Raw genomic sequence first — 25,916 nt, forward strand, 5'->3', positions numbered from 1 at the left:
CACAGGGACCAGCACGTGAGTCTCTGGGGTGCCTGCGTCCCCCCCAGTGCTCGCCGAGAGGGAAGGAACGCCCTGAGTCATGCCCGCGGCTCCGTGTCGTCATGAGGCAGGTTCATGCTCCACCAGAGGAGCCTGGGCTGGGCCACAGCACGGCCTGAGCCCAGGGCCTGCACCCGCCTGAGGAGGGCCAGGGGGTCCCTCTCTGGGGGCAAAGCCCAGCGCTGAGCTGGACAGGGATGGGCGGGCGATGGGTGAAGTGCCACCTGTTCTGCCACGCCCTCACTTTAGAATTCTCACACGTGTAGAAACCAGCATTTCAAAATCTGTTTTTAATCAACGAAATCCCTGCACTTCCTTCAAAGGGCCTTCTCAACGGACCTGGGCCCATCTCACCTCCTCCACTGACCCGACAGCCCTGTCCCTCGTGCCCTCATCCCCAGGCCCTTCCGTGCAGCCCAGAGCTGGCCGCTCCCCTCCTCCTTCCCTCGGGTCTTCCTACCCGGCCCGGAGGCCACGGCCTAGGCGCAGGGCGCAGGTCTCCGCTGTGCAGATGAAGAAACAGCCTCACGGATACTGGCCCACAGGCGGGTGAGGTGAACATGGGGACAGGACACACCAGCAGAGAAGGCAGAGCGTGGGAGACCCACGTGTGGGAGGGAGTCCACACCCATCACCATGGAAACTAGGCAGGAGCTCCTGAGCCCAGAGCCGTGGTTTGGATTTCCAGCCGATGCTGTTCTTTCAGAAGCAACTTGGTCAAACTTTCCAAATAGGAAAAGTGGAAAAAACGAGGGAGGGGGACAGTTCCCAGCCTGAAGCTACTCCAGGGGGAGGGCCTGGCCGCCGAGCTCGGGGCCTTGTGTGTGTGGCGGGGGGCGGGGGGGAGGCAGAGCAGAGACCCCACGGCCTCTCGGGGTGCACGCCCCTTTCCAGGAGCGTGGGGGGTGGGGTGTAGCCGGAGCAGCTGGGGCCCAGCTCTTCCTGTCCCTGCTGGAGGGGCTGTCCTTCCGTGGTCCCGTGCGGGCGGGCGGGTGGTGGAAAGACCTCTTTTGGAAAAAAGGCTGGAAACTGCAACAACGCCCACTCCTGGCCTCAGGAACCGTCCTCCCTGGGGGCTTTCACTACCGCTTAGGGAGCCTCAGGGTGGCCAAGGGCTGCCTCTCTGGGATCCCCTGAGGCCACCAACGACATGCCACGAGGGACCCCCAGGAGGCCTTAAGGGAGGAGAGGGATGTGATGAGGTGACGCAGCACACTGTGCCCCCACCCCTGCCACCTCCCGCACCCAGAATCCTCCCGGGGGGAGGGGAGGCAGATGGGGGGATGCCACAGCTGTTTTATGTCCCGGCAGGGTTTCTGAAGGCACAATGGGAATGTTAAGGGACAATGGCCCACCAGCACTGTGGCAAGTGCCAGGCAGGGCAGGATGGTCCCTCCAAATGACCCGTGGCCCGTCCGCCTCCCAGGCCAGGGCGGCCCCTCACTTGGCCCTGCCCTCCCTGCATGGCTGCTCCGGGGGCTCGTGTGGGGCATGGCCACCTCCACACACAGTTGGACCCCAGGGCTCTCGAGTGCCAAGTGCTGGGTGCTCACATCTCCCACCTCCGCAGTGAGACAGGCTGAGTGGTCACCGGGCAGAGGGCAGAGCACTTCCATCCCTGGCTCAGTGGACCAGGCTCACCACCTCCTTTCCTCACAGCCAACAGGGAAACGTACTGTCCCTCCCCCGGGGGGGGGGGGGTGCAGAGCCAGGTAAGCAGGACACAGCCAGGGGGTGGGTGGTGACCGTAGCACCGGCAGGCGCCCTTCGCAGGCTCCCTTCCCGCTGCCCCAGCACCACGCCACGCAGTGTGGGCTCTGCCTGTGCTGTAACCTCGAACCCTGCAGGCTGGGCGCGGCGGTGCGGGAGCAGCCAGGCTCCATGGGCTGGGATCCCAGCTCTGCTCCTCACAGGCTGAGAGCCCTGGCCTGTGCTGCCATCAATGTCGGCCTCACCCTGCTCATCATGACACTGGGCTGCGGGGAGGAGTAGATGGGAGAGGATCGGGAAGGTGCCTGCCACCCCCGAGACCCTCAGCACCCACGGAACAGGCCCCAGGGCCTCCCTCCCCTGGCAGAGCCACTCGCTGCCATTCCTTCCCACCCCCCAGGAGCCAGGCTGCCGGCCGCCTCCCACAGGCTGGGGGTGGGCACAGGGAGGACCTGGGTCTGGGGTGAGAGCCACATGGACCGAGTGAACAGAGCGGAGGCTGGCGTTGCCCAGCCTTCTCCTCCCCAAAGGGCACATTTCCCAGTGCTGCCAGTGAGGGCACCCACAGCCCCCGCCCCCGCCCCGGGTCCTGCCTCAACAGCCACTGCCCTCCCTCAGCCTCTCCCCAGGCTCCTGGCCACCCTCCGGTCCTGGGTCTGAGTGGGCTGCTTGCCCTATTCCCTGGCCAGGCCTCAGAGGCCCCGTGCCTCCCCCCGCACCCCCTCCCCGGAAGTAAGCCTCCCCTGTGCCCTCAGGACCGGGTGCTGTCCTCCGGACGGGGCTTGGGGTGGGGCTAGGAGGACCCAGCTCAATGGCGGTCACGCTGAGCGGGTGGGTGCGGGCCTCAGGGAGGCACAGCAGGGACCCTCCAGGGCAGGGAGCAGCAGTGCCCGCTGGGAAAAGCTCCTCTTCAGGAATGTGAAGCAGCCAGCTCCTGCCTGAGCCCCCAGTGTACACAAACACTGCCAGGCCCCGGCTGGCCACAAACTCCGGCCTGGAGGCGCCGCAGGATGTGGGCCTGGCCTGGGCTCCAGGCGGGGCTCTGCTGTGTAGGGGCTGCGTGACACGGTGAGTCGCGCTGTGCAGGCTGTGGGGTGCCTGCCCCCCCCACCCCCCCTGCAGGACTGCACGGTGCAGCTGTGCCTGCTGAGGGCTAAGCAATCCTTCCCTCTGCCGAGCATCCTCGCGCAGCTACACTGCGAGCCCACACCTGGAGACGGACAGGTTCCCACGCCAGAGGAGGGCGCATGCCCGATGCCCGCCTCGAGGCTGCTCACAGTTGCTTCTTTGTTAAATTCTGTGAACGAGGGGGCTTGGCTTGGGCGGGGTTTCTGTGCGGTGATTCTGTCGGGCAGGGGCCTGGGCATCCTGGGGCCCTGTCCTGCCTTATGCTTCCTGCCAGCCCCTGGGGTGAGGGCAGGCGTCAGCCCTGCCCTCCCCGCTGCTTTGGGCTCACGGGCAGGGAGGCAGGGGGGCAGGGGGGCAGGGGGGCGGGCAGGGCAGGGCAGGGCAGGCTGAACCCAGGCCTGTGCGCTGGGAGCTGGGAAGTCAGGGCGCCTGCAGAGCCTGGCTGGGAAGGAGAGAGCTCGGGGCGAGTCCAGAAGCCACACCGTTTGCCGGCCGTTTTCAGACGCACAGATGGCCCTCCTTCCCTGGAGAACGTGACACGGTTCTGTTTACTCTGCTGTGGCGACTGGCCCCCAGATCATCTCCACGGGCTAAAAATAGCGCTCGTGCGGCAACTGCTGCTGCGCGGAGCTCACAGCTCTTCCCTTTAAACTTTTCCCTCTTTCTGTCCTGGTTCCCAGTGTGATGTCACTGGGGTTCCTTGCACCTCCCTGCTGCCGGCTCTGATCCTACGGAGGAGAAGGGGGACCGGGGCCCCTGCCAGTCACGGCCATTAAGGGCGGGTCGCAGTGCAGAGGCCCTCGGTGACCAGGCACCCCGGGCAGAGGAACAGTCACAACAAACCCCGGGCAATGCCTGCTGGAATCGGAAGACGGTGCCCAGGAGCGAGGCCACAGTGGGGAAACTGGGTGACACGGTGGCCCTTCAGGGACCCACAGCGGGCAGACACCTGGGACAGTGGACCTGGTGCCCCAGAGCAGAGCGGAGCACCAGGCCAGGCTCCCTGCCCCCTCCCCTGCCCCCATATTCCCCGTCCTTACAGCCCTGCCCACCATTTCCATGGCCCCGTGTGGTTCCCAGCGGGTTCCCGCCTTAGCAGCTGACACTGAGTCTAGGCCCCAGCTCCAAAGCTGACGGGTATGCCCCAGCCTGTTTCCTCGTCTATAAGGCAGGGATAACGGCACCACCGACACCCTGAGGGTCATGAGGATGCAATGAACTGTGGGTGTAGCACAGTCCAGGAAGGCCCTCCCCCGCCGGCCCCCCACTACCTCTGTGCCATGGCGTGATGGGGCAGGTGTGGGGGTGTCTGCCAGCTGCCCCGCATGCACACAGCACTCAGCCATGCCCCTCGCTGGCTCACATGCTCCCTTGCTCGGAAGCCCCTCCCTGCTCTGTCATGCAGGTACCTCCCCCAGTGTCACTTTCTCTGCCCTTTTCACACTCCGCTCACCCTCAGGTTATGGGGTCTGAGCGCCAGGAGGTGTTGGGGTTATTCAGGCCTAGAGATCTTAAACAGCTCATGTTAGCCCCTCCGGCCTGGCCCAGTGGTTGAGCATCAACCTATGAACCAGGAGGTCAGGGTTCGAGTCCCAGTCAGAGCACAGGCCAGGGTTGTGGGCTCCATCCCCAGGGTGGGGTGTGCAGGAGGCAGCTGATCCATGACTCTCTCATCATGGATGTTTCTATTTCTCCCCCTCCCTTCCTCTCTGAAATCAATTAAAAAATGTTTTTAAAAAAGATTCACTTAGGAATAGGCAGCCATAGAATGAAGTAATTTAAAAAAATAAAAACAAACAGTGCTGAGTGGAGAGAAGGTGATGTGGGTGGGACCAACCTGAGGAAAGGCGTGGGTTTGCTGCCCACTGGGTACTTCCTACCAGATGTTCCCTGGTCCTGAGAGGGCCGGAGGGTGAGAGGGGTGCTGCCCTGAGCCCTGTGGCCAGGCCTGGGGGGCACCTCACTGAGGCCCTGGCCTGTGTGCTGCTGGGAGGCAGCACAGATGTTATCTGAGGAGGTGGGGATACCAGCTGGTGGAGACCACACCTCCCCTGGGCGTGCCTGGGTCTGCTAAGTCTGCCAGCAAAAGCCCTGAACGTGGGGCAGGCACCTGGGGGCGGGCGTCAGTGACAGCTTTGGGTGGATGTGAGTGGGGCAGAGGCTCCCACAGGCCCCCAGCGCGGTGCCTTTCGGGGAGGGAAGGGCCAGTGTGACCCCGCAACAGGAGGGGCTCCCTCAGGCACAGACCCAGGCCTGGTGGGCACGCAGCCAGGATGGAGCCTGCTCCCCGTGCTCGGGGGCTGCTGCTTCCTCGAGTTCCTGTCCCGGGAACTCTGTGGGTGACAGGAACTCACGGTCGCTAGGCATGCCCTGCGCTGGCACCGGCCAGAGGAGGCGTCAGGAGGACGATGGCAGCGCTGCTCTAGAGGAGGTCCCCGCCCGGGCCTCCACCTGGACCACCGGCTCTCTCTCTGAGACAGAGGGGCTCAGGCTGGGCCATGCCCTAGGTCAGAGGCTGGGGTGCCTCTGCAAAGGCCTCCTCCTTCCCGCCTGGCATCTGCTCACTGGGGGGGAGAGGGGGACAGGACAGCCCGAGGTCACACAGCCACTGTCAGTCACAGAGAAGGGTGTGGCTGAGTCTGGCCAAGAAGGATGGTGGCGGGGGCGTTAGAAACCTGTCCTCCCCCCAGCTGCTGTCCCCCCAGTGAGGGCCCTGCTGTCAGAGGAGCGCCAGGGCGGGGGCAGCGCATAAACGCTGCAGAGAAAGATGGCTGTGGCAGCTGTACCTCCTGCCACTGTGAGCGACACAGAATCGCAGCCGAGAGAAGCCCCAGGCCTGCGTGGCGGCCGCTAGGTGCGCGCTCCCGCCAGAGCCCGGCAGACAGAGGGACTGGCCCCAGGCGGGGAAGGAGCCTCCCTGGTCCCCACAGACGGGCCAGCATGACAGAGGGCCAGGAGGGGGCAGAGCAGCGGCTGGGGGGGCCTCGGGGGAGGGACCCTGGCTCAGCTCTGCAGAACCACCTGGGGATGTGTGGAGGCGCTGGGGGTAGGGGGCCTGCAGCCCGGCCTCTGTCCAGGTACTCGTCCCAGAGGCTGCAGTGAGGAAGGCGACGGGGAAGGCGGCAGTTTGTGCTGAAGAACTGGCAGCCACCTGTCTGCTGGGGATGACGGGCAGACAGTGGAGAGCTACACAGCACTGACCAAGGACCGCACACACGGGCTCCGACAGCCCAGCCAGGCCGCGCAGAAGCGGGTCCCCGTGGCGAGCAGGGAAGGCCCCACTTGAGCCAGGGCAGCCTGGAGTCTCTGGAGGGCCCTGGCCAGGCAAGAGCTGGGGCTCCCATCACCCCCTCCCCAGCCATCCCTTCTGATACCAGCACTGCCCTCCTGAGGTGCCACTGGGATCCAGAAAGCAGCCCGGGCTCTGTGCGCCTGGTTTCTGTCCTGAGGGGAAGTGCGGGATGCGCCACTCGGTGCTGAGGGCACCTGTCCACTGGGACCACCGGCCCACGCCAGCCCTGTGCCCCGTGTGGGGCCGAGTAAGAGGTGAAGTGGCCAGGAGCTGAGCCTGCCTGAGCCCCAAATCTGTGCTCTTCTCCGTGACCTCAGGCCCAGCCCCCAGGACATGGGCTCCCCCCCCCACCCCGTGCTGCAGGCTGTGGAGGCCCCGAGGCAGGGCGGCTGCGCTGCAGCAGGCAGCACCTCCCCCGCCCCACACACCCCACGCAGGCCCCACGCTGCCAGCCTCGGAAACAGGAAGCAGTGCAGGCCCGGCCTCGGCCCCCTGTGCTGCTTCACGGTGGCTGGGAACTGGTTGCAACAAGACAAACCTCCTTGCTAAGCTAAGCAGACACTTTGGGGAAGGAGAAAGCACCCGCTCTAGCTTGGTTGCTATGGGAACGTTTCTGCATCAACTACAAGAGGAAGAGAAGTTCACTGTGGCCAGAGCAGCCCAGCTCACGGCCCTCCTGCCAGAGGTGTGCACACCTGCACGGAAAGCCCTCGGAGCTCCAGGCACTTTTCCTGGACCCTCTGCCCAGGGAGAGAGCCCCGTGCCCCCCGCAGGAATGGCACTGTCTCAGGAGGCCTCTTGCCCTGGGCCAACCCCAGCCTCCATGTCTCCCATCCCCATCCGCCCACCCCAATGCTGTGACCTGTGCCAGGACAGGCAGCGGGGCTTAGGCCAGGCCTCCCTGGGGCAGGGGGGCACAGGACCTCCACCAACAAGACCCGACAACTCTGGCTCTCCTGCCCGGCGGGGGGCGGGCTGGAGCCAGGGGCCTTCGGGGTGGCCTTGGCCAGCCTGGGGCAGAGCCCTGCCAGAGCGCCGACCTGCTGGGGACAGCGGAAAGAAGGGGGGCGGGGAGGTTCCCTCTCAGCCAAGCTGGAAACAGTGGGGCTGGAAATGCACAAGTTCACTCCTTTCTCAAATGCGCATCCACCCTCACTGCTGGGACCTGCTACAGGCCACGTCGTACGTCGGTGCAGTCCAGCACAGACCCGCACGCCCCCAGGGGCTCGCCAGCACTGCGCAGACCTGGTCCAAGCCCCTTCCTTGCTGAGAGCACCCACCCTCCAGTGGAGCCCTCCCTCCAGCCCACCAGACTCCTTGAGGCTTCTCCCCTGCTCCCCCATGCCCAGAGCGTCCTGCACGAGGGGCCATGCATAGGGCTCTGCTGCGAGCCTCCCAGCGCCCCGGGCAGGGCCCTCCGTTGGCCGCGCTGGCTGGGCCAGAGCTTGCTTGGGGGCCAGCTGCTAAGGGAGAGGGAGTGGATGAAACCATCCACAGACGCTCATAAGCACCTCCTTTGCACCAGGCCAGGCCGGCCAGGGACTCTGGGAGGAATGCGGGGACACCACAGTGACGCTTGCGGAGGGAGGCCACTGCAGCCTGTGTGTGCACAAGGTAAGTGCTCACCCCACGCACGACGCAATGCAGGGTAGCAACTGCAGAGAGTGGGCCGGCCTGTACTTCTCACAGGGAAACTCTGAGACTTCGTGTCAGTGAAAAAAAGTTGCCTAAAAGCTTCCCCCCCACATACACGCACACACACACGCACATTTTCTAACGCTGCGTGACAAACTTGGCTGCTTTTGTAGACACCCCAGAAAACAGAGAACAGCCCCCACACACCCAAGTCCCTCTGAGAAGGACACGGCGCCGGCATGAGCGGAGCAGGAGTCTGGGCTCTGTGATGCGGCGGAACTGTCACTGAAGAATAGCAGGAGGGGCCCTCAGCCTGGCCCAGAGGATGGAGGGGCCCCAGACAGCCTCCTGGGTGAGCAACGCCACGGCTGGGCGTGTGGGTGGCGGGTCAGGGCCCCGATGATCCGGCCCTCCCTCATTCTCCGGCCTCAGAGGGCTGGCCCGCCCGTGCTCTGCCCCGCCCCGGCGGTCACCCAGTGCACATGAGCCGGAGAAGAACCAGCTGCCAATCCTGACCTGCAGCCTGGCTGTCAGAGACACGCCCACCACAGCGGGCAGCGTGGCTGCCCTGGGTGCTGCTCCACGTGGGGGCTAACCGCTTCCCACACCTGGCACAGTCTGCGCACAACTCAGGTGCGCGCAGGTCACACTTTCCGACCTGCTGCGTGCAAGGTCCGGCTAGAGCAGCCGTGGGCAAACTACAGCCCGCGGGCCGGATCCGGCCCGTTCGGCTGTTCTATCCGGCCCGCGGAGCCGAAAGAGCGGAGGGTTCTCTTGGTCTCCCCTCCGCTCCTGCACCAGCAGCAGTGTTAACATGTACTAGTTCACACAAACACTCCTCCATGCTTTTGTTCCGGCCCTCCGGTCCAGTTTAAGAACCCATTGTGGCCCTCGAGTCAAAGTTTGCCCACCCCGGGGCTAGAGGTTTCCCCCCGGAGGTGCACCTGAGAAGCAGCAAGGGTGGGGGCCCTGAGGCCGTCCCGTCACCAGCCAGCTGGGATTGCTTGTCCCTCGGGACTTCACCAGGGAAGGTGCGAGTGTCTGTCTGGCCTCTGTCCATGAACACAAGGAGCCCATCCCCCTCCGAAGAGAAGCGCGAAGGAAGCGGAGTCCAGGACGCCGGCTGGGAGCAGGCCAGGGACAGAGGCTGTGATGGGGCAGCGGCCGAGGCCTGGCGCGCGGGTGGGAGGAGCTCTCTTTCACTGCCAATGCCCTGGTCCCACGGAGACGACAGATGCTATCTACCACTTGTCCACGAAGTACCCACACAGAGGGCTGGCAGGCGCCGGGCTCCCAGCTCCAGCACCCCCACCTGGCCGCAAGAAGCTCACCGCCTGGGAGAGGAAGGCCATGCACCCAGACACTCCACCACCGCTCTCAGGAGACCTCGCCCTGTCCATATGCTTCCCGAACCAGCCTCCGTCACACCTTCTAGACCTGAGGCCTGCCCTCCTTGGCTCCTGTCCAAGTCAGGCCCGCTCTTCACTTCCTCTACATGTAACGAGGAATCCAGGAAGATACAGAAGAAACCAAAGCTCAGAGGCCCTGTGACTGGCCAGAGCCTCTCAGCGGGGAGCTGGCTGTGCTGAGACGGTGGGAGCGGCGGGGACTTGACGCGGAGCAGAGTGAAGGGCCATCTGTCTGCAGGACAGAGAGCATGAGGAAGGGAGGCAGGTCCCAGGGGCCTTGGGGATGGGAGGCACAGGCTGCGGTGCTGGGCCGTGTCCTGCCCGGCCGTGGGTCTCACTCTGCAGAGGATGTGAGGGCTGGAAGGGCCTGGAAGCCCAGCCACTCGCCACACTTGTTATTAAGCAGCAGACCAGCTTCAGTCCCTTCCATCAGAGCCCCCAGGTGCCCGACGCCCAGGGCCCAGGAGCTGCTCAGGAGGCAGCAGGGCCGTGGGTGTGAGCCCGCACCACTGCCCGCCATGGGCAGCGACGCCAGGAGTTCCTCAGCAAGCACGGCCCACCTGAGCCTGGCGCACTCGCCTGCACCACTGTGCCTGCCCCTGAGGATGCCCAGACCCGTGGCCTGGGAGCACCCCCAGGGTCCGTTCGCACGCCTCTGGTGGAAAGCAGTGGCAGCGAGCAGCCGTGGAAATCAACAAGGCAAAGTACTCACGTTGAAGAAATTGGTCTTGTTCCTCTCGCAGAAGAGCCCCTGTGCCGGCATGTGCTGCAGCTGTTGCCACGGGATACTGCTGCCTAGCAACACGTCGCGGGCCCACTGGAGGTTCTGGGGAAACAAGAAGTAGGTTGGAAGTGAGTGTGTGGGCAGCTCAGGGCACCCACGGGAAGGGAGGCTGCACTGGCACCGCAGCGTGGAGCAGCAGCTCCGCCGACATCGGTCCCGCAGCTCCAGGCAGCTCGGGCTGCTGGCTTTGATCATCTGGCTGTGGGCACGTTTCTGGGACTGAGTTCTTGCCCAACACAGCTGACGAGGAGAGCGTGGCCTCAGACTGCCCAAAGAGGGCACAAGTAGGGACCCCTCACCCGACCAGCCTTGTAAAGCTGCTGGCAGGACCCAGCGCCCCACTTTCTGCAGGGAGACCCCCACTAGCCCAAATGGCCAGTCCTGAGGCTCTGCAGGGTGCCAGGGGCCTGCGTGCTTGCAGGGAGGGGGCTCTGTCCAAATGCTCAGGCCCGTGTTCTCTGAGCAATGGTGCCCCTTGGGGAGCCTGGCAGGGTGAGAACAGTGTTTGCTGGCCTCGGTGGTGCCAGGGGGCAGAGTGCAGCAGGTGTGAATCTGGCGGCCTGGCCTTCTCACCGAACCAGAGAGCAGCCCTTCCCACCAGCCACCGGGCGGCCACCTTCTCTCCACTGGCTGGAGCCAGTGCCCGGCGCCTGCATGTCCATCTCACCCACTCAGGACAGAGCTCGCTGAGGGAGAGCCTGCGGGGCAGAGAGGGCCTGAGCTCAGGACCTCACAATGCCAGACCCTTGTTTTTCCACAGCCCCCACCCCGGCCCAATCCCCAGCCAACCAGTCCTTCCCCCTCCGTCCCCCAGCAGGTGCCTCGCTTGCCTCTGCACCCGGGGCCAGGCCTCCCTCACCTCGTGTCCCAACTACTGTGAGCGCCTCTCCCTCCTCAGCCTGCGAGCGGGTCCCACCTGCTCCCACTCTGGCCACTGCTGGCCGGGCGGAACTTAGGAAGTGGTTCCTTTAGTCACGACTTCAGACTCAGCGCAAACCCAGCTCCGGGCTTGGTCTGCTCCTGAGCCTCCGCTCCCGCCCGTGGGAGCTGCGGTGGGGCGCGGCGGCTGCACCCCGCACAGGAGGCCTGAGAGAGTTACCCCGCGCGAGACCCCACACCTCTTCCGGGGCTCCTTGGGGGCTTGTGGGAGGTACCCGGGAACCCCTTGAAATAGCAGCAGTTTTGGGGGGTTCGATGAGGGAACAAGGCTTGAAGAAGCACCTCCAAAGTGGCCATCATTTTCTTAAGAAGACAAAAAAATAAAGTAAAAGATAAGGTCAACAGAGCCTTCCTGCTGGTGGGAAGCGCGAGCACGGTAAGGAGGCCGAGGGAGGTGGCGCCAGGCGCGGACCTGGTCCAGGCCCAAGGCTGTGGGACAGAAAGGCACGCCCTCTGTCGCCACCTCGGACCCCAGCACCAACTGCGCCCTGCCAGACCGCCAGGCAGAGCGGGGAGGCCCGGGGCTCTCAGACCTGGAAACCAGGCCCCTGAGGAGAGAGCAAGAAGCACTGATCTCCAGCCCCAACCTGGATGGGCAATTAGCCTCCCGCAGACGGGCCGGCGCACCCCACGGGGAGCGCGCGTTCCCAGCGCCTCCATCCCTGCCGGAGGGAGAGCCGGTCGATAGCTAAGGCACAGAGTGTCCAGTCAGACCTTCGCGCCGGGGGCCCCAGGTGGGAGCTGGCAGGGACAGGCCGGTGGTGAGGGGCAGGGCCTAACCCGCATGCTGCGCCCAGAGCAGAGCCGGGCGCTGTGGCGAGGCGGCTTCGTGCCCCGTGGGCTGAGCCAGAGCTCTAACTCCTCGTCCCATGTAACTGTCCTTGTCGCGATGAGGTTTGGAAACGGAGGCTCAGACAGGCTCAAGAGCGAGCCCAGGCCCCAGAGCCAGGAAGCGGTGGAGCCAGGCTTGCCTTCTGGACCAGGCCAGCGGGACTCAGACGTGGGCGCTTCCCCTGCCCCACAGGTGGGCAAATCACTTTACCAATCTGCCTGGTCAGGTGCTGTGTGCCTGGCACAGAGCCGGCCACCAGGGGACCGCCCATGGCAGCACCGACCCCCTGCCCAGCGCCTCCGGCTCACCCCCACCCCTGGGATGGGAGGAACACGCACACCAGAGCGCGGCACCGACCTTCCTGGGACACTGAGTCCCCTGAGGCTTGGGCACGAAATGCGCTGAGAAGGGCCGGACGGGGAGGGGTCCTGACCAGAGGCACCCCTCTGCTCGAAGGCCTCGCCAGCTCTGCACTGCAGACGACCCCACACCCCGCCTTTCCCCTCCCATCTCCCCGTCAGCCCCCTAGCCACACCTGCCCCCCCCCCCAAGTCTCTGAATCTCTCATCTCTCGCCTGGGCCTGGCACCATCTCACTCCCCCCCCACCCCCCCGCCCCAACCCCCCACCATCTTAAACAGCCTCTCTCACTGACTGGCCAACAGCTCTGCCGTCTGCTCCTGCTGGTCTGTCAGCCCTAGAAGGACAGGCCCACGGTCTGACTTCCCTACTGATGGCTCCTCAGGGCCAGACCAGGACGAGAGGAGGCAGCTGTTCCTTCAGGGAAAGGCCGGAAGGAAGGGAACCGGCTGGAGCTTGCAGAGAATGACGAGCCCACCGGCCGAGAGGACAGTCTGAGGCCGAGGCAGGAGACGGCCACGGCATGTGGAGGAGGGGCCCAGGGGGGCCGGGGTGGGAGCGCTGGGGGCAGAGCTGTAGGAGAGACAGCTGGAGAGCCCTGTGCTGGGGGCGCCTGGAGCATGAGGTCTGCCTTTCCCTAGTCAATCAGCCTGGACTCCTCCCCAGCGCAGTCACGCAGAGGCCCTGGCCTGGCTCAGCTCTCCACGGGCCCCGAGCGCACACGGCCATCAGGAGGGATTCCCCCCCGGCATCCCCAGCACCTCCACGGCCTCGCACAACCGCCGCTGCGCAGCCAGCTGCGGAGTGAATGAGTGAGTGACCCAGAGAAACGCACAGGAAGCACGCGGGAGGGGACGCAGGAGAACCCCAGCGCTTTTGCCACGTCGTGGTGGCGGGACAGCGAGCTGGCGGTCGCTTCACTCTTCTGTCCAAGCCGAAACGCATTTGTCACGGCTGCTGCCGGCAGAGCGCTCCGCCCGGCACTGCTGGGACCACTCTCCCTGCAGGAGGACCAGGCAGGCAGCCGCCCTGACAGGCCACCTGGCCCCCCTCTTCTGGCCCCAAAGGCACCACAGAACCTTCAAACCATGTGGCCAACAGCTCTGAAACGCATAGCTAAGATTCCCAAGTTGAGAAAAGTACTGAGTTTTCACTTTGCAAACCACAGAGCTGGCTGGGATCTGCAGCAGCCGCCCAGGCTTCCGCACGGGGCTGGGCACGGCGTCCTTTTGCAGGGGGGGCACCCTGTGTATACAGAAGGGGGCAGGGCTGAAGGAAGGCAGGGACACCCTGCTCTGTGGCCGGCACACCACGTAACGCCTGTCCCATCGGGCTGGAGCGTGAAGCTCACCACCTGCCCCGGGGACGCTCACCTGCATGCCGGGGCCAGGAGGGGGCGACTGCAACCCCTTCATACCCACCCAGCCAGAAGGGCCCCTCCCCTGGCTCTGCAGGTTCCACACGTGAGCTGGTGGCACAGGACGTAGGGAACTGTTCCCACAGCAATCAGGTGAGGGGCAGGGGCTCACACCAGCACACAAGCCGCCTCTGAAGTCGAAGGCCAGCAGCTCGCCTGGAGCTAGCAGGCACTCCAGGCCCGCCAGGCAGGAGGCAGCCTCCAGCCAGGTGAGCCCTAAGCAGACATGGGGCCTGGGCTCGTCCACAGAGAAGGGGGTCTGATGGGGCTGGAGCAGCCAGGCCGCTATGCTGCCACATGGACAGGTTCTTGCCCTGTCACAGGAGGGTGTGCCACAGGGGGCAAGGTCAGACGCGGTGCACACCGGGATGGGCACACACTGCTCAGTGAGGGCTTCTGCTCCCATCGGAGTCTCAAGCATGTGGGGCTTGCAAGGCAGGCTGCTCGCTCTGAGGGCACGTGTCCTGCCTGGTGAGGCAGCACTGACTCACGTCAACCTCACGACCAGCCGACAGCAAAAGGCCCTTATCCCCGCCGCCGGAGAGCTCCGGGTGGAACCTGAGTGCGGGGAGGGAGGCTCAGGTTCCCGCACGAACACTAGCAGGGGAACAAGTGGTGGGGGGATGCACCCTGAACACGGCTGCGGGGGCAGCCAGACAAAGCAGACCACAGCTGCCCCACCTGCTCCTGCCACCCTGGCCCTCGCCCTCGCCCTGGTTGCTCACCCACGCCTGCCAGGTGCCCAGGCTGCTTGCCCTCACCAGCAGCCCACTGCTGCCCTCCACTCTGCCCATGGCCACCCTACAGGACTGAGCATAACAGGTGCCTTCAAGGAGCACAGCAGCACCCCACCCCATTCTCTTCTCTGTAGTAGTTATTACAATGTTCTTGCTGTATTTGCTCAAGCGAACATTGTTTTTAATCCTCACCTGAGGATATTTTCCCATTGATTTTTAGAGAGCGGAAGGGAGAGGGAGAGACACAGAGAGAGGGACATCGATGTGAGAGACACATCAACTGGTTGCCTCCCGTGGGGATCGAGCCTGCAACCAAGGTCCATGCCCTCGACTAGAATCGAACCTGGGACCCTTCAGTCCACAGGCTGACGCTCTATCCACTGAGCCACACCAGTCAGGGCTCAGGTGCACGTTTTTCATCTGTCTGTCCCTCGAAATGAAGCTCCACAGGGGGCAGAGGCCGCGATGAGGGCACTGTCTCCACAGGGCCTCCTGGGCAGTGACGAGGGAGTGAAAGAATGTGTAACACGCCACAATCCCGCCACAAACACAAAATGCCAGGTTCAAGGCCTGGGGGAGCTCCTGGGAGGCTAAGCCTGGGCAGCTGTTAGGAATTGCTGCATCATCCGCTTTCCTGAGAGCCAGGCCGCCGTCAGCAGCAGAGGCTGCGAAGATCGTGGACAGGTGAGCCCCAGGGCCGGCCATAGTGAAGGCCTCTGAGCAGCCAGAGGACACTGGCCCAGGGCAAGCAAGGCCTGGACCGAGAGGAGAGAGCCCCTCCCTCCGGCATCTGGAAGCTGTGCCCGTGGGCCCTGGTCAGGATGATGAGGGAACCTCACAGCGGAGTGCGAGGTGCTCCCCAGATTCTCAAGGTCAGATGAGCCTCTTGGCCCTTATCCTTCACCCACAAGCACCCACACCTGTGGCCGCATGGGAGCAGCCTCCACGCCCACTCCTGCACCCTCACTGCAGCCTGCGGCCTCACCACGGCCTCACCTCCGGCACCTGGAAAGCTGGCCCCGCCCCTGCACTTGCTTCTCCCATCCCCCCAGCAAGGCCACGGAGCCCTTCAGCAGCTCTGCCTGCCTTCGTCCTGCTCACCCAGCTGCGAGCCTTGGGGAGACCCCCCCCACGCCGCGCCCCCAGGCCCACTCACGCGGTGGGTCTTGCTGTGGGTGTAGAGGAAGGCCAGCCGGTACAGGCTCTTGTAGTGCTGCGGGAAGCGGCTGAGGCACAGGCGGAAGGCGGCGATGCACTGCTCCGTGAGGAACTGGCGCTGCTCCTCGGCCCCGGCCGGCAGCCCCTGCGGGAAGGCTGCTGGCTCCCCGGGGGCGTCCCCTCTCTTCCTGCTGTCCCACAGGGTGGGAGCAGCCACGGAGGCCTTGACGGGGACGCAGGCAGAGGCTGGGGGCTCTGCGGTGGGCTTCTGGCTGCCCTGCTCTGAGGCTCGGAAGCCTTCTGTGCTCTCCAAGGACTCCTCGGGTCTCCCTAGTGACGAAGGAAAGGACGGTCCCTCAGCGCCAGGCTCTGCCCTGGGTGGCCCAGCCCCAGCAGAAGGCCCTCGGGGGGTGGCAGCATAGCTCCTCTCCTCCCGTGAGACAGGGCGTCCAGCTGGCACACACAGGGCCCTGAGGCAGGGGCAGAGTTGGGCTCTATGTGTGGCACATGGCTGTCCCACCTCCAGGGCCTGTGCAGGTGCGCATGGAAGCAGCCCACAGGGCGGGGGTGGCTGCCACCACAGAACACAACAGCCGGGAGAGGCACCCGAAGGGCTGCACCTGCTCCCCACGCAGCGCCTCAGCCCACAGACCCCCGCACCCTCTCCAGGGCGGCGGCTGTGTGAGCCATGAGCTCAGCACCTGGGCTCCCAGGCTGCTCCACCAGGGCGGGCAGGCGGCTCAGGGGAGTGTGTGCCGGGCGGCAGGGGCTGCAGAAGAAGGCTGTCTGGCCAGGGGGAAGGGATGGAAGGAAGGCAGTGGGAGCAAGTGTCAAGGAGGAGAGAGCCCCCAGGCCCCCAGGACTGGCACGGACCGCCTGGAGGAGGCCAGAGGAGCAGGCTGGTGCCAACGCTATCTGTCCTGTGCGCTGAGGCCTTCCCAGTGCAAATGGCTCAGGCCCCTGCGGCACCTACGAGCGAGCTCCTGCAGCCTGACGCTCCTGCAGCCTGACGCTCCTGCAGCCTGACACTCCCAGCCTGACGCTCCTGCAGCCTGACGCTCCTGCAGCCTGACGCTCCTGCAGCCTGACGCTCCCAGCCTGACGCTCCTGCAGCCTGACGCTCCTGCAGCCTGACGCTCCCAGCCTGACGCTCCTGCAGCCTGACGCTCCTGCAGCCTGACGCTCCTGCAGCCTGACGCTCCTGCAGCCTGACGCTCCTGCAGCCTGATGCTCCTGCAGCCTGACGCTCCCAGCCAGGCCTGTGCAGGGACTTCTCGGGGCCAGGCCCGGACACCGGGGTGCCCTGGTTATCATCAACCACCCCAGCCCATGCACCGCCCTGGAGAGGCAGCACGGGGTAGAAGCTACAGGTGCAGACCAACCCTGGGCAAATTCCTGCCCCTCAGTCCCAGGCTCCTTGCCTGTAACGTGGGAGCCATCAGGGTGAGAGTCTGAAGTGGTTATGAGTTAAACGGTGCCTGGCCCGGGACCCCCACGCATGGGTCTGGGTGGGGTTGTTCTTGTTTGACAAGCAGCTGCCTGGTCCTGGCCAGAGCGGGAAAGCTTTCAAAATCCTCGGCTGGCAGGCCAGTCCCAGCCTCAGGGCAGCACCGGGTGCCTGGCCTGCACTCTCTCTCCTGCAAGCCTGGCGTGGTGCCCTGGTCACCAAGTCCACAAGAGGGACTGGGGACCCCAAAGAGCTGGGCACACCCCAGGGTAGAGTCAGCCCTGATCCCTGCCGAGTAGAGGGAGATCTCCTTTTCCGAAAGGTCTGACATGATTCAGACTAAACACACACACTTGTGACCTTTACAACCCAAAGGCTTTTGAAGTAGCCATTCGTCCAGAAGAAAAACAGGGCACCCATGCAGTGGACAGGGCTTTCCCACCTGGGGGCCGGGGTGGGGTCACACCACCAACGACAAGTGTGTCAGGGCCATGCGCACCTGTGAGCTCTCTCATCTGACCCTCACCACCCAGGCGTGGCCGTGGCAGCACTGGCACCCACAGGAGGAGCCACGGAGGCCCAGACGGTGAGTGACTCGCCCACCCAGGCCCCAGGGCAGCAGGTGGAAGCAGGAGGACGGAAGCCAAGCTAGGCCTGGGCCACTCCAGAGCCTGCTTCCTTGGTGCTGCCCAACTGCCAATGGACATCAAAACAGCCCTGGCCAGTGTGGCCCAGTGGATAGCATCGGCCGGCAGACTGAAGGGTCCCGGGTGCGATTCCGGTCAAGGGCACCTACCTCGGCGGCAGGTTCCCCGGCCCTGGTCAGGGTGTGTGCAGGCGGCAACCAGTGGATGTCTCTCTCTCACACATGGCTGTTTCTCTCTCTCTCTCCTCCATTCCACTCTCTCTCTGAAAATCAATGGGAAAGTATCCTTGGCTGAGGATTAACAACAAAAAGAAAAGGTCACCACAGCAGCTCCAGTCCCCGAGTGGGGTCTCCATACCTCTTTCCTCTGTGGCCCCTGGAAGGTCTTTGCCAGTTGGTCCTGGTTGGGAACTGGGAACAGGCGGCCTCTTTTCAGCACAGGGTTTCCGGGCGCCCTCCAGCGAGCTGGGGGGCTCGTTAAAGAACTCCTGTGTGGAGCTGGAGTCCGAGAGTGCCACGGCCGTGCTGTCCTGGCTGCGCTCTGAGGGGAGAGGGAGGGAGGGAGGGCGGCAGCATGAACCAACCACCGCCCACACGGAGGGGCCTCCCCAGGAGAGCCGCCCTGCCGGCGGCCTGGTGACTGCCCTGCGGACGCGGCCTGAACACAGCGCTCTGCCACTGCCGGGCCGCCTGCCCTAGAGCAAAAGGCGCCCCCTCCATGGTCCCCTCCTGGGAGTGCCCCCAGCAATGCGTTCTGGCGAATGTTCAACAACTAATGGGGGGCGGGAAAAGCCCTCGTTGGTAGCACTTATTGATTCTGTGGTGTAAGAATCGGGGCTGACTTCCAGCTTCCAGTGCGATGCTGCTGAGCATGGGGGACGGGGGAGATGAGAGCAGGACACTGTGAGGCAGTGTCACCACATCGATATCCTGGGCATAAACCACTGAGGGGTAAGAGCTCGGCGAACACGGTTCACCAGCTGCTCAAGGCCAAGCGTGGTCCAGAGCCAGAGCACAGGCTCCTGGAGTCGCAGGGCCAGGGAGGCTGGCGCCCGCTTGCTGGTTCCGCTCCTCAGCCTGCACAGGTGCTCCTGAGAGACAGCAGGGCCAGGGCTGGGGGGGAGGGGGGTTGTGGGCGGGGGCTTGGCGAAAGCTTTTTGGGGTGCAGGCCCGGAGGAGAGGCGTGGCTGCTGCCTGGAGGCATGAGCCCTGGCTGGGCCTTTCTCCTTAAGGAACAAGCCGGGAGCCAATAGGGGACCGGGCAAACCGGGGTGCCTCGGGGACAGGGGACCCACTGCAGCTGGAGGAGAGGACAGGAAACCAGCTCTGAGAGAGGCCCTCCCGCCACCGGGGGAGGGGGAACCGAGTCACCGAGAGACCCGCCCCCAGACACGGGGACACAGCCTGCCTACGTCTGCGGCTGGACCAAGACAGCAGAGCCCACCTGCCCTCCTCCTGGCTCCGAGCACCAATAACAGCAGAAGCATGGGCTGCAGAAAGAGGGCAGGGTCACGGAGGAGAAGGCGGGAATGGAACACTAAAGCCCACAGACCGGCTCCACGTTAAGCATAAAATCACATCAGAGGAACGGGAAGCTGGGGCAAAAGACTTGCCACAAAATGCGAGGCCGTCTCCCCAGTCCCCAGCCGGCCCCCGGGAGAGCCGCCGCTCTGCTGCTGACTCAGGGGGCCTCCCGCTTCGGTCCCTCACACGCGAGACTGTGAACGTCAGTGCCCTTCCCCGGGCTGTCTGAGGGTTACTAGGTTAATCCAGGAAACGTGCGTAAAACAGGGCCTGGCCACAGGCAATGCTCACGAAAGGCCAGCCCAATCACCGCATCACTGCTTCCAAGAACCCGAACCTATTTTTCTCTACGGTCTCTCACTTGACGTCACAGGGCTGCATCCTGAATGGGCAGAGGCTCGCTCCTGCCCCTGGAGCCGAGGCTGAGCAGCACGCCGATGGGTGGTGACCGCTCTTCCACGCTGACAGGACAGGACAGGACCCCCAAAGCGGGCCTGTGCACAGAGAGCATGGAGGAGAGGCCTGTGCAGCCAGCTGGCAGCTCTGCCCTCTTCACCCACATCCGCCACCTCTCAGCCTGTGCCAAGGCCACTGCCTAGTGACTGGGTCATCAGGGGCAGCAGAACGGACGGAGCCTATGCAGCGAGGAGGCCAGGTGTGTGTGAGGCCCGAGTGGCCACGTGGAAGCTGTGTCCCACTCACAGGGTCAGGGGTCTGGCTGGGCCCTCTGCCTCGCTCTCAGGAAGGCCAGACCCCCAAAGCTCCACAAGCACTGACTGGGAGTTCCAGGAAGTCCCACACCAGGCCCCAGTGCGAGGGGTCACTTCTCCCAGAGGGGCAGGTGCCGCCCATTCTGCGGGGGGAAGGGCGGGCCAGGAACAGAGACCTTGGTTCCAGGGGCCACGCACGGGCCTGCAGAGCTCGGGACCCAGCAGTTCCAAACCTGCACTCCAATCCCAGATCTGCCCCCCGGGCTGCTCCAGGCTCCACTCGACACTTTTTAACATGTTTGTCTGCTCTCCCTGTCTGTCCCTGACACACACACGGGATCACCACAGGCCTGGCCTCGTGCCTGGCACGTAACCGGAGTGACGGCCGCGAAGCGGAAGGCGCCCTCGGGAAGTCGGGCGGGGACAGGCGCTCTAGCAGCATCGCACCAGGTGAAGGCACTGCGCCGAGCAGCAGGCCGCGTGGCGAGCATCCAGGCAGCAGGCCTGGCTGGACGGAGCGCGTGAACGCGGCCTGCTGCCAGGCGAGCTCAGGCCGCACAGCTGCTGGGCTTTGGGCCGGAAAGGACGGCTAATTTGGTGGAATCCAGTGCGATCATTACGAAATCCAGGGATTGGCTTAAGCAAACGGATATTTACGCCCAATGTGCTAAGGCCTCTCGCTGCTGCTTGGTGAGTGAACCTCGCAAGCACCGGAGCGTGAGGCAAAGGCAGAGCCGCCCCGAAGTGTGGGCGACGAAGGGCGGCCCTGCGCCTCAGGGCCCTGCTCCCTGGGACAAGTCCACCCACAGCAACAACAGCCACCGCAGAAGAGCAGACCTGAGGAAGCGGGCCTGGCAGGGACCGGGGCTAGACTATGCTTCCCTGGAGCCTGACACGGGGTGAGAACCCACACGGCGGACCCTCTGCAAGGGCGGAGCACAGCAGCCGCGCTGGTCCTGGGAGGCCCTGAGGAGCTTCAGGACAGGCCTTGTCCTGGGGTGACCAGGGCACCTGTGAAGCCCTGAGGAGGCCTGGTGCTCAGAAGGGAAGGGAGAGGGCTGTGCTCCCTGCGGGCTGCTGGGTCAGATCTGGAGGTGGGACTGTGCACTCAAAGCCCCGGCTGGAGCGGCACCCCCTCCTCCCCAGGCCTGCGAAGCAAGGGGGGCGGGGCCGTGCTTGTCCAGGTGCTGCCGGGGGATTGCACACCCAGGAACAGAGCAAGTGCATCGCTGCGAACAGCCACCACCAGCACTCAGGGCCAGGCTTCTCTCTAGCCCTCCTGGGTCTTGTGCGCCTGAAAGGGCTGGCACAGGCTCTTTGCAATGACCCTGGTTGGCCCTGGCCGCAACGCTCAGTGGTTGCCTGGACACACCCTGCCCAAAGCTCGGTGCCTCTCGGTGCCACGCACCGAAGGGGCAGACTCAATTCTCAACCTAGAGCACAGACCTGGGTTGCAGGTTCGATTCCTGCCCCACACGTGGAAAAGGCAACCAATCGCTGTCTCTCTCACATCGATGTTTCTCGCTGTCTCTCCTCCTCTCTCCTTTCCACTTCCTCTAAAAAGAAACAGAACAAGCAACAGAAAAAATCTCCTCAGGTGATAATTAACAAAAACAAAAGAAGTAAGATTTAAAATATTAAATGTTCCTAATTTTAAATGCTAAGAAGCAACCCAGGGTTTCACACCAAGAAGCAAGTCAGAGCAAAAGAACACCACGTTTCACTTCTTTTACATCAATAGAGTGGAAGAATGAAGCTCTTTTACAAAGTCACTCTACAGACCGGGGCACCTCACCTTGCCCTCCTCCCCTGTAAACGGGACCTTCCCTGGCACAGCAAACCCACGGCCTCGGTGAGACCAGAGGGAGGGCTGAGGGGGATGGCGGTGAGGGCCACTCTGCCAGCAGCCACGCTGGCCAGATGCGACGGGGAAGGCTCACAGGGTTGGGGAGCTGGTCTCGGAGACCAGGTCCAGCCTCAGACGCTGGAGCCAGAGGAGCTGGCAGGCAGCTGGCAGCGGGGAGGGGGCAGCAGAGACCAGAGGGCACCCTGGACTGGGGCTGCTCCTGCCCGAGGCGGCTGCAGGGGCAGGAGAGGGGAGGATACCACTGGTCCCTCCCCGCTCCCCACTCCCACAAGGCCCCTCTGTCTCGGACAACTCACAGGCCAGGGTACCCAGGGAATGAGCCTGATTAGGCCTGGCCAGCACTGGGGAGGCTCCTCTGGGTGAGGAAGCAAAGAGCCCTGGACCCCCACCCCCCCCCACCCCGCCCAAAGCTGGGTGCCTCTGGGCAAGGACGCCCCGAGCCACACTCCGCCTGCCTCCAGCTCCACCTGCACAGCCCTCCTTGATGAAGGCGCATGGGGAGCCAGGATGCGTATGGAGGGCGGGCTGTTCTGACCTGGGGACACTCAGCTGCCAGCAACTGGCCGAGCTTCCCGGCCTGGCTCTAGCCCCACCTCCTCCACAAAGCAGTCCCTGAGTGTCACAGTCCTCATCGGGGACTTGTATTTAGGCCAAGGTTCTGAAGGTGCTGACATATGGCGTTGTGTACCCGCGCACTCATGGCCTGGGATGCTTCCTCCGCACCCGAGGCCCAGGCACAAGCCGGGCGCAGCGGAACGCGCCCAGGGCGCTGGCCTGTGCTGAGAACCAGGTGGGTCTGCTGATGCTCTGCAGGCAAAGGATGCCAAGCCTGGTGGCAGCACCCTCTACTCTCCTGCCTGCCTGGTGGAGGCGGGCGGGGGGGGGGGGCGGGGGGGGGGGAGGGCAAGGGCCCGCAGAAGCGGCTGCTGTTCTGTCCCAGCCACCACCTGCAGGTTCTGCAGAGGGTCCCAGGCCCGGCTTCCCCTGGCCCCTGGGCCTGAGACAGAGCAGGAGGTGGATGGATACTGCTTCTGTGTCGGAGAGCCAAGCGGCCTGCAGAGCGGGAAAGCACGCCCTGAAGGAGACCCCAGGGACTGCCCGCAGCCTGGGCTCCAGTTTCCTGCAGCGCTGCCTGCAGGCCAAGGAGGAAGGAGACTGCCCCAGTGAGCAGGCGACAGGCTGCCCTGCGTTTCTTCCGAGAGCTCTTTTGAAGTCTGCCCACACAAAGCCTGCTCACACCAATTCAGACTGTGTGAGATCATAAATACTTCCTCCCCTCACTGCCAACCACGGGGGCATTTCACTTCCATCCTTTGGGCCGGTCCAGCCCCTCTGCTGCATCCTCGAGGGATGCGCATCGCCAACCGGCTGCTGCTGACGCGCCTGCTCCTAAGCCCTGGCCCCTTCGCTTCAGAGCACGACCCGCAGGGCCAAGCGCAGAGTAGTGAGAGCTAGCGACGGGGAAGGGACCTGGCGTGGTGACAGGAAGGCTGCCAACCCACCTGACAGAGAGATGCCATGACCACGTCACTCCCTACATCCACGGGAAAGAAGCCCCGTGGCCCAGCTGTTTGCCATGCTCTCTCCTCTCCTGCCCGCCCTGGTCACTCGGAATTCAAAGGCCATAGGACTCCCCAACCTCCATGTCTCTGCTCCCACTGTCGTCACCCAAAATGACCCAAAGCCTCTCTGCAGGCCTGCTCCCGCCAGCAAGTCCTCAAATCCACCCAACCCCAGAGCCAGCTCAGGCGCGACCACTGCTCCATGGCACTGCCTGTAGACACACAGGCGCAACCAGGCAGCCGGGGCCCTGGGGCCCCATCTTGGCTTTCCCTGCAGCACCCTCTTCTGTCCTAGCACACAGCAGGCACTTGCTCATCTCCATGACCAACTGTGGCCTCAACAGGCTTTTTATTTTGGCTAATCCTCACCTAAGGATTTATTTATTTATTATTACTATTTTTAGAGAGAGTGGAAGGGGGGGGGAGACACACACACATCGATTTGAGAGAGACACGTCGATTGGTTGCCTCCCACCTGTGCCCCGACTGGGGCGGGGTTCAAACCTGCAACCCAGGTACATTCCCTTCACCAGGAATCGAACCTGCAACCCTTCGGTGCACAGGCGGACACTCTGCCGCCGGGGAGCAGCGGCCAGGCACCCGAAGAGGTTTTATAAAAGTGGGGCATGAAGGAGAACAAACGAGGTGACTGGCTCTGCCCTCCAACAGCCTCCCTCCCTGCCCCCAGGCCAGGCCCCACTCCATGGGGGACACGCAAGACAAACTGAGCTGCACTCGGAGTCTCTCCCGCTTTGAGGAGATCTGTCCATGGACACAGCTTCCCCACCATCAGCCGACTCCCTGCCCGGGGAAGGGCGCTGTGAGCAGGGACCAGGCCAGGCCTGCCCTCCAGCACTGCCTGCCATCGGAGCTTCTCCCTGTAGCACCTTGGCTACTGCGCACACTTGTCCTTTTACACCTGTCCTTACAAAGGTGACCTGGGATCTGAGAGTCTGTTGCCCTTGTTGTTTCTTTAAAGCAAGAAAGAGCAAAGCAATGGGAATACGGACTGAGACACCTGCCGGGCGGCAGGCGGGCAGGCACGGCGGCACTGCCTCCGCCCAGCGCTGGGCAGATGGGACAGGGCAGAAGCCAAGCACATCAAACACACTCTCCAGCTCAGACCAGCAGCTGTGCAGGTGCTCGGGTCACAGGCAGCAGGGAGCCGGACTCGGGCGGAGCATGCGGTCTGCGCTGTCCCCTGAAGCGAGCCGTGACAGTGCAGACAAACGACAAAGCCTGGGGACAGTGTGGCCGGGTGAGGGGCAGCACGGGCAATGCTGGCGGAGGAGGTTGGGCGAGCAGCGGGAGCGAGCACACAGGACACGACACAGACAGTGAAGCATGGCAGGTGAGGATGAATGTCACGTGGGGGCGGCACAGGCACCGGGACGCTCCTGGCAGGGCCACCTTGCCCGCACATGACCGCCAGAGGAATGCCATAGAGTGCAGCTGACTGCATGGGAGCCACGCTAGGCAGCCCTATGACTTGAGGCTCAGGTCTGTTCATGCTGTAAATGGGGCCGGATGGGCACCCTGAAACCATGGACAGCAGCGCCCCCCCCCTCTCCTCTGAACCCTGCCTGGTCCCTCCTGCCCACCCTGTGTAGGAAATAGCAGCATGCCCAAGATCCTGGCTCAGCTCTGCCTCCTCAGAAAGCCTCCCACCCCACCGAGAGGCCAGGCCAGTCTCTGGGAATTTCAGTTGCACCCAACCATGAGCTGTGCAGTCACTGGTTCCCCGGCTCCCCTCCTAAGAGCCGCTGCAGGCTTTCTGGCACACGGGCTGAGGCAGAGCAAAGTGGCCACGGGATCTCAATGGCTCCTATCCTGACAGGAATCACTGTTTCACACCCATTGAAAACGCACTTGTATGGCTCCCTCTGCAAACTTCCACAACAAACACCCCTTAGACTGGCAGCCAGGACGTGTCACAACAGCTCTGGGCCCCAGCATCTTGCTCGCCCACAGCTCTGTGCACGTGTACGCCCACGTGGGATGGCTGGGTGGCAGTGCCAGGTGGCACCACAGTCCCTGTCTGAGGCAGTCCTTCCTCCTCGCTGCTCCCCGGGGTGCCCGCACCAGGGGAGGCACCCCCCGCTCTGTGGACGGACAGCCAAGCACAATCCCGCTCCCTGAGTTTGGCTCGCGCCTGAGGGCTGAGGGTGCAGCCAGGCCGTGGGCCAGGGGAGCAGCAGCCCTCGCTCTGGAAAAGCAGCAAGTGCTGCCGCGCACAGGGGCGCCTGATGAAACGAAGCCCTAAGCAGGCTTGGCTTCCAGCGCCTTCTCGGGGTTCTCATGAGGGAGAGCTTGGAGGTGAACAGGAGGGAGCAGGCCCTCGCTGTGGGAATGTCTCAGACGGCAGCCTGGGGGGCAGGCGGCTGTTATTCCCACCTCTCCTCACCCCTCTGGGCGGTCGGGGCCCAATAGCCAGAGCGACCGGAGGGAGGCGACAGCCGCCCAGCACACACTGGGAGCCGCAGCCTCTCTCTCCACACACTTGGGCCAACCTGAGCCCAGGAGGGGACACCTGCACATGTCCCCTTGTCCCCCTTCGCCAGCCCTCCTCTACCCCTGCTCTCCACCCGCGCCCTGCACGGGGCCGGGGAAGGCAGAGCGAGGCCCACCCCCAGCCCCTGGGAGATGAGCGGCGCGGGAAGCTGGTGTCGTTCAGGTCACCACCTCCTCGAGGCTCTGCGTCAAAGGCCCCTACCGCTAAGT

At 64.2% G+C, this 25,916-nt stretch overlaps 1 protein-coding gene across 1 annotated transcript in view; it reads right to left on the bottom strand.

The window, feature by feature from the left end:
* The window catches only part of CABIN1 (calcineurin binding protein 1), a gene marked incomplete at its 5' end in the record, with an annotated part of 78,185 nt that overhangs the window by 17,619 nt on the left and 34,650 nt on the right, over nucleotides 1–25,916 (bottom strand). The window contains 3 exons of the mRNA XM_081113749.1: nucleotides 9,926–10,039; nucleotides 15,438–15,769; nucleotides 17,891–18,073. Coding sequence (XP_080969875.1) covers nucleotides 9,926–10,039; nucleotides 15,438–15,769; nucleotides 17,891–18,073 — 629 coding nt within the window. The remainder of the gene's footprint in view (nucleotides 1–9,925; nucleotides 10,040–15,437; nucleotides 15,770–17,890; nucleotides 18,074–25,916) is intronic.

This window comes from Myotis nattereri, assembly GCF_964212035.1.
Source record: "Myotis nattereri genome assembly, chromosome: 19".
NCBI classification, from domain to species: domain Eukaryota; kingdom Metazoa; phylum Chordata; class Mammalia; order Chiroptera; family Vespertilionidae; genus Myotis; species Myotis nattereri.